General features: G+C 29.0%; 1 protein-coding gene across 1 annotated transcript; it reads right to left on the bottom strand.

Annotated features, from left to right (window-relative positions):
* Window positions 1–569: 569 nt before the first annotated feature.
* Window positions 570–3083, bottom strand: LOC101264341 (cytochrome P450 CYP72A219-like). The gene is made up of 5 exons (XM_004243210.5): window positions 2704–3083; window positions 2368–2588; window positions 2028–2272; window positions 1542–1926; window positions 570–1238 (listed from the first exon to the last, which is right to left on the bottom strand). Exons 1-5 carry the CDS (start codon window positions 2978–2980, stop codon window positions 813–815), a joined length of 1554 nt encoding a protein of 517 aa, XP_004243258.1. The 5' UTR covers window positions 2981–3083; the 3' UTR covers window positions 570–812.
* Between the last annotated feature and the right edge of the window lie 5446 nt (window positions 3084–8529).

Here is an 8529-nt window from a genome sequence, read left to right as displayed (position 1 = left end):
AATGCAATTTTGGTGTCAAAACGATCATATTGACGTTATGATTCTATTTTTTATAATGTGGCAGTGCTCCGAGATCGTATTCTCACACTAGAACCCTTTTATAAGATGATCAAGGTCAGTAGCCGATGCACCCCTTAGGAAAATCTCACTAATCAACTTCCTTACAAATAAGGGGTTTAATCCTCATTGATACAAACACATGTTAGACTCTTTTGGTTTAAAATATGCCTAGAATGCCATTCGAGGTTGAATGTTCTCAAGGGGAGATCAGAAGAAGTACCTTTTTAGTGCAACGGTGTAATTGGAAATAATTACTATATTTTGTTTTGAATTCTAAAGCAACGGTGTAATTCTTTGCTAGTTTTGATTCATTATAGCGGAGAATGGGATACAAACAATTGGTTTGTGGATCATTCCATGGAAGGGGTGATTATCAATACAGATGTCCATTCCAATGGATTGATTCAATTGATTGAAATCACTTGAATATCAATATTTTCATCAATATTGCAATGTTGATATGTAACAATATGGAATTGCGAGTATACATAGAATTCTTAAGAAAAGGATAACTTTTAAAACTGCCCATTGTATTGTTTAAGGCTTGTCATAGATCAATAGGAACCACTGATATACCAAGTTTAAACTAATTCACCCACAAAAGAGAAGTGAACAACAACAATAACATTTCAACCTACAAAGTTGAAATAGGCAAAGAGCTTTATCAGCCATATACCGACTAGTTTATTAGTTTTCAATCTGAAATACGGAGAACACAACACCATTAATCTTAAATATCAGCAACATCCATTTCAAAGTTTGCGCATAAGCAAAGGAGCACCATACTGTGGTTGAGTAGAAACTACTGCAAATGGAGCATGTGCATAAGATGGAGAGAGTTCGAAGGAGAAATTTTGTAGTATCATTGCTAATGCCATCTTTGCTTCCATCATTGCAAAGTTTAGTCCGATGCAAATTCGAGGTCCCCGGCCAAATGGAAAAAACGATGCCTGTCCTTTTGTTGCCTTTGACACTCCTTCACTGAATCTTTCTGGTTTGAATTCGTTCGCGTCTTCACCCCATAACTTCTTGTCATAATGAATTAATACTGTGGGTATAAAGAGTAGCACTCCAGCTGGTAGACTCAGCTCCCCTAATTTGACTTCATCTTTAATCCTTCTACGAAACATTGCTACTGGGGGGAATACCCTTAACGTCTCGTTCAAGATCATTGTCACCTAAGGAAAGAAAAATGTATCGCATAAGTTGGAAGTGAAATTAGTTCACTTCTTATAAAATTTAGGTGTCATGCCTTTCCGAGACATTTTAGTCGCGTCTAACTAATTAATTGCCCCTACGAGACTGAACTAGGACGATAGAAAATGTGGTCTATCTGATCTCAGTTGGAATAATTTCGCATTAATCATGGACAATACGATTTAACAGCCACTTATTTAATCCTAATTTATAGTGTTCTTCATCGTTGAAGTTTGATCTACTTTTAAATTGTCTTACATAACGAACATGTGGAAAGTACTTACAATATGGAGGCGATTTAGTCCTTCCAAATTTGGTCTTTCATTTCCCAAGACCTGCAAAACCTCCTCTCTGGCACGTACTTGCCACTCTGGGTGTAGGCACAACAAAATCATCGTCCAGACGAGCAACACTGAATTGCCCTCTTGTCCAGCAAAGTAGAACAACTTGCACTCTTCAATCAACTCAGTTGTTGTCATTCCGAAATCCTTGTTTCCGTGTTGTTCAATTTCTTTCATATTGGATTCAAGTAATATGCCTAATAAGTCATTTTTACTAGCCTCCCCTGCTTCCATTGCCCTCAATCTTTTGTCGATGATATGCCTAATCGTTGTTTGGATTTGCTTTTCGATTTCCAGCATTCTTTTGTTCCTTTTAGTAGGCAAGAACCTAACAAAACAAATGTAGAAGCAAACAAGAAAAGTTTTTTAAATTAGGACAAAGTAATGAACATGTGATTTTCCATATTATGTAAAAATAAATCGTTATACCTTGATCCTGGTATATAAACTGAATGAGTCATGTCCATTACATACTCAGCTTGTTCTCTCTGAAGTTCAAATACTTTTCTCCCTTCTTCATAGCAACTCCCAAATGAGGTTCGAGAAATGACTTCACCTGTCATTAATTGAATGTCTGGCCATACATCGAGCTCGACTGATGTTCCCTTTGGATTAATCTCCTTCCATTTGCTTATCATTTCACTACAACTTTGATAAAACGCTGGCAACATATGCTGTACAAAACAAATTAATCGCAAAAACCAGTACTAGTTATCAGTAATAGAGCTTCATGTTCGCGTAATAAGACTATGAAGTAAATAAAAATAACCTTAAACTTCTCAAAATGGAAAGCAGGATTGATGATTTTTCGATGTTTGGTCCATTTGTCTTCCTCAAGAAACGCAAGACCTTTAGCGAATGAGTTTGCAAATGGATTGGGATGAGGTATCTTTTGATACGCATAATTCTTTGTGAAAATCTCTTTTACATGTTCAGGATCTGTGATCAACACTGCTGGATTTGGGCCTAGCCACACAAAAGACCTTTTACCTGAGAGTAATCCGTTTTCGATTAGGAAAAATATAAAAAACAAAACAAAAGGCATAATATAAATAGACGCTCAAATTTGATCAAGTAAGATCGATTTAAGGACAACGAAACATACCATTTTTGTTGATGGAATCAAGGAAAAAAGGGATGAGCCTTTGAGCTATATCATCAGAGAAATTGATGGGCTTAGATCTAGCTTCATTCACTTTATTTGTGATTTCGTTCAAATCGCCATAGAATAATTTGTATGGATTTCCCTTGAGACCACTCTTTCTTAAGTATTTTTCAAGTTTCTTTGGCCTAAACCATGCCCAATTCAACACTCTCCATGTATATACCAACAAAGTCACAACACAAATTGCTTCTATAATTCTGTTGTAAGGAATCTCCATGAAGTTAATAAGACTCTTCTTTCTACCTACTCTTCTATATGAAGTACGCTAATATATATATTGGATACAATTTCTCTCCATTTTATCCTATTAATTTTTTGGATAGGGGCACATGACATACGTTACATTTAATTGGCTAAAGAAAATATGATTTAAATGATAAATGAATTGTATATTTAGTTCAAAAAATTATTGTAATCCCACAATATTAGCAATATTTATCTTATCATAAATATAGTCAAAAAAAAAAAAAAAGACAAATGTAATACATTTATTTGTATTTTCATCCAAAACATGAAGGCTAGACTAATTCCTCAAAGGCACAATTTTCTATGTTGAAAAAACTACTTCCAATATACGTTTTTAGTCTCAAAATAAGTGTGTCTATTTGGCTTGTTTCACATCTCAAAATAAGTGCGTCGGCTTGGCTTGTTTCACGCTTATTAAAAAAATTAGAAAAAATGACAATAAAAAGTATAGGCATATTACATAAATATGTCCTTTAACTTGGTTTCGAATCACATTTATGTCCTTTAACTTTGGGTATACATATGTAAACACTTAAACTTGTATAAAGTTGAACAAATAGACACACATGTCATCCAACATGTCATTTTTTGTCCTATGTGATCTCTTACGTGTATTGTGTCATGTAGGACTCATGTGTTTATTTATTTAAAAGTTGGATAGTTAAAGTGCTTGTTTATTCATTATGAGAGTTGGAGGTCAAAGTTAAAATTTGAACCCAAATTTAGCGTTCAATATATGTATTATGTCAAACGTATAGTTTGTAAGTTGCCCCTATTTATCATATGTTTTTTGAGAGTCGAGTACTATTAAAATAAGCTTGGAAGATTTGGAGATTATGTTGTGTTCTATTTTCCGGTGGTTGTGGTCAGGGACGGAGCCAAATAAGGCTCTCTGAACCCCTTTCGTGAAAACTATATTGTTTAAGCATAGTTAAAAAAAGATTACGTATAAATAATAGATATTGAATCCATTTGACTTCTTCATGTAGTTAGGTTTCGACCTCATGAACGGAGAATTTCCGCTTCAAAGTTTGCTCATAACATTTTGCATAGTAGCTCAAACTTTCAACTGCGATACGAAGAATAATAAATGGATTGGAATTTTGTCTAGTATTTCCATAAATGAATCTAGCAAAGCGAGGGTTAAACATTGTTAAATTGGTTGTGATATTTTTCAGTTTTGACTATTTTTTTCATTGTGAATTTTCTTGTTACAATTCATCTTTATATTATCAAGAATTCGCTTGTAAAATAGAAAGAAATTCCAAAAATAAAATAAAATATCTATAATATGAAAAATTAGACGAAGATGTATACAATACAATTGCATTTCGTTATTATTAATTAGTATTATGATAGTAATATACTCTCAAGTTTATGATCATTAAGATTTCTTAAAATTTAGTCACAACACTAATGTTAAAACTCCCAACGCTTTTCAATAAAATTAGTAGCGTAAAATCAAATTTTAATGACAGCTCTTAAATATATCATATATTATTATAGGGAAAGGGATCAATATATGCCCCTAAACTATTTGAAAAGGTCTAAATATACCCTCCGTTTAAAGTTTGGTTCACTCATGCCCTCGCTGTCCAATTTTTGGTCCAAAATATGCCCTTATGGGCGTTAGTTGTCATGTTGAACATATCCAACTCATTTTTCATTTCTTTAAATGCCACATGGAGTTGTTATGTCATTTTGACCTTATCACATAACATTTATATGAAAATGGAAAGATATTCAGACTCATAAACACGTAATCCGATCCATAAATCAGCTCCTTTTAAATTCACTATCCGGCCCATTTTTAACAATTTTGTTTAATTTTTATTATTGCGGTAAATCCCGAAAATGAGTAACTGATTAATAAAAAATAGGAAAAATATGAAAAAAAAATATAAAATTAACGCCAGAAATTCACAAATAAATATAGTAACCTTAAATCTAACATTTCAATTTTTTTAAATTTTTTTTATTTTTCGATAAGTCTCGAAAATGAGTAATTGATTAATAAAAAAATATCAAAAGTATGAAAAAAATTAACGCCAAAAATTCACAAATATATATATAGTAACATTTCAATCTACAATTTTTTAAAAATATTTTTATATTTTTTGGCAAATCCCCAAAATGAGTAATTTTTTAATAAAAGGGAAAAAAATGAAAACAAAATAAACAATATATGTCAAAATTCACAAATAAATATAGTAAACTTAAATTCAATAATTTTAACAATTTTTTTTTTTTGAATTTTTAACCAAACTAAGCCATTATATAAAACAATTTACCAAAGTAATACATTATTCTAAAATTTTACAAAACTAGTATAAATGTATTTCATGGTAACGTTTTAGGGTATATTTTATTTTTTAAAAACTAACAGCATTAGGTTGATATATGTTACTGTAAGTAACGTTTTACTCCTAAAATGTTACTCATAGTAACGTTTTAGGAGTAAAACGTTAATGTGAGTAACGTATATCAATCTGACGCCATCAACTTTTAAAAAATAAAATATATCCTAAAACGTTACTGTGGAATACGTTTATACTAGTTTTGTAAAATTTTAGAAAAACATATTATTTTGGTGAATGACTTTATATAATGGCTTAGTTTGGTTAAAACCTCTATTTTTTTTCTTCATATTTTCCTATTTTTTTATTGGTGAATTTTTTGCGTAATTTTTATACTTTCATATTTTTTTGTTTAATAAACTCATTTTTGGATTTATTTAAAAAATGAAAAATTAAAAAAATGTTGAAATTGTTGACTTTAAGGATACTGTATTTATTTTTTAATTTTTGGCGTTAATTTTATATTTTTTTATACTTTTTGTTAATCAATTACTCATTTTGGGATTTATCGCAAAAATATTTTTTTAAAAGAATGTTTAAATTGAATTTAAGGTTACTATAATTATTTATGAATTTTTGGTGTTAATTTTATACTTTTTTCATATTTTCCTATTTTATTATTAATCAATTACTCATTTTCAGAATTTATCGAAAAAATAAAAATTAAATAAAATTGTTGAAAATTGGTCGGATAATTTATTTAAAAAGGGGGTTGATTTATGGGTCGGATTAGGTGTTTATGAGTCCGAATATCTTTCCCTAGTCATGTAAATGTTATGTGATAAGGTCAAAATGACATGACAATTTCATGTAGCATTTAAAGAAATGAAAAATGAGTTGTATATGTCCAATATGACAACTAACACCCATAAGGGCATATTTGGACCAAAAGTTGGACGGCGAGGGCATCAGTGAACCAAACTTTAAACGGAGAGTATATCTAGACTTTTTCGAATAGTTTAGGGGCATATTTGACCCTTTTCCCATTATTATAAGTGAGAAATTTTGAGTTTAAAGTTGAATTACAAAAATGTCCTTCACCAATTGAAATATATAACACATCAAATTAATTAAATTTTAAATGCATATACAAAATTAATTGACTATTTCTTCATCTTAAGAAAAAATGAAAAAAAAATTAAATGTGGAAGTAGAGAGTTCATCTATCCATTTCATTTGTATTACATTATTAAAAATCATGAAAGTTTAGATGAAAAAAAAAGATAGAACGTTATTTCAATGAGATAAACAATGAAGAAGTTGGAAAGTCATTACTAATTGATAAATTATCATTAAGAAAATAACTTTTACAAACGGTACATGTCCTATGTATAATGCATTAATGAAGTGTTAAAAGATTGATTTATTCATGTGATTGTATCAACAAAATATAATTTTTTTTTGCAGAATTTCAAAAGTTCTGGAATAATTAAATGTAGGCCAATTTAATTTAATAAAGATAATCAATAAATCTGTCAAAGAAATCTGAGATAACATCAAAGAAAATTATTTCCATTTTCCTCATGGACATTTTCAGTTGAGTAAGATTTCTTTAATTTTTGCTTTTCGATTTCTTTTTCTTCTTTTTCCCTTTTCTTAAAGCAACATTTGCATGAAATAAAAGATGGTGAAGTATGTAGAGTTAATGAATATATACCGAAATCAAAGAATCGCTAAATTTAAACTTTGTGGGATGATATATCATGAAGATTACCATCTCCATCATCAACGTTAGCAACATTCATGAGGTATGAAAGGAAGAAGATTGGTTTCTTTGGAATACTGATTTTTATAATTCATTAATTGATTTATTCTTTATGGTTTCTTATGATTGTATTTTTTAATAAATAAAAAATAATGTATACAATTTAATATATTATACTAAAGAAGTTGTGTGTAGTGTATTTGTTGAGAGTCTTAAATGATATCTTGCTTAATTATTTTCATTCAATTAATTTTTAAAATTTTGTTCCATGTCATTTTTTACTAAGGTTTAATAAATCTTTATTTTGAATTTTATTATCATTATGAATATCGATAAATTAGAGTGTCAATGTAATTTTAATGTACTAGATAGATTATTGATCTAGAAAAAAATAAAAAATAATTGAAATTGCCACTACAATTATTTTTAAAAACTCAAAAGGAAGCTTCAAAACCTTAGATAATTGATTCCTCTGATATACTAATTTTGTTAGTTTAGTTAATTGGTTTATTATTTATAATCTATTATAATTACTGTTTTTATAGATGAAATACAATATTGCCTTATTATTTTTATTTAATTAATTTCTAAAATTTGTTCCTTGTCATTTTTACCAACATTTATTAAATCTTTAATTTTAAAATCAATCATTAATTGACATTGGATAGTCCAGAAACTAGTACCCATATATGAAACATTAATAACAATTTAGAGTTACTTTTTTTGTTTTTAGATACTACTTATTTTCAATTTAGTATTGTTGAAACACATAAAGTCCTTAACTTCATATAGTAATATTATTACAATATTATTTATAAAAATAACAATTAATTCTCCAGATCTCTTCCCTCACTTGGTGTCATTTGTTTTCAAATACATTATCTTCGATTTTGTTGTAAAAATTTTCTTTATTATTATCCAGATTTGAGCTGTTTCAGTTAAGGTTATAAAATATTTGTGTTAAAAAGTAGATAATTTGTTTTCTTTATTTTTTTTTATAAAGTTTGTAACTTTTTATTTATATTTTTTAATATTGTTTAAAATAAAATTAAAATAATAAAATTCTGTTTTTTTTTTTAATTCATGGTGGGGAAAACATCTTATTGCTGAGCTGTATGCCTTGATCAACTGCGATTGGCTTCAATAATTTATGACGTAAAAAATGTTTTGCAAAATTAAGAGGAATAACACTTTCTTTGAAAAATTTATATGGGTGTGTTCGGAACTGAGGAATTTCAGTTTTTTCAATTTCGATTGGTCAAAATTTTGGAACACACTTTTTTAATTTACGTAAAAATGAGCTGAAATATGACTTTTGTAGTAGAATTAGGAAAAACACGCATTACAAGTGACATTCCATATTGATGATGTCTTCTAAACCTTCCAACACACCTTATCTTCATCCTCACAATATACCAATTCCGTTATACGGCCCCATCCTCACCTCCTATAGTATTT

This window comes from Solanum lycopersicum, chromosome 7 (genome assembly GCF_036512215.1).
Source record: "Solanum lycopersicum chromosome 7, SLM_r2.1".
Lineage (NCBI taxonomy): Eukaryota > Viridiplantae > Streptophyta > Magnoliopsida > Solanales > Solanaceae > Solanum > Solanum lycopersicum.
Note: the sequence above shows the minus strand (reverse complement) of the source record. Positions and strands in the feature narration are given on the sequence as shown.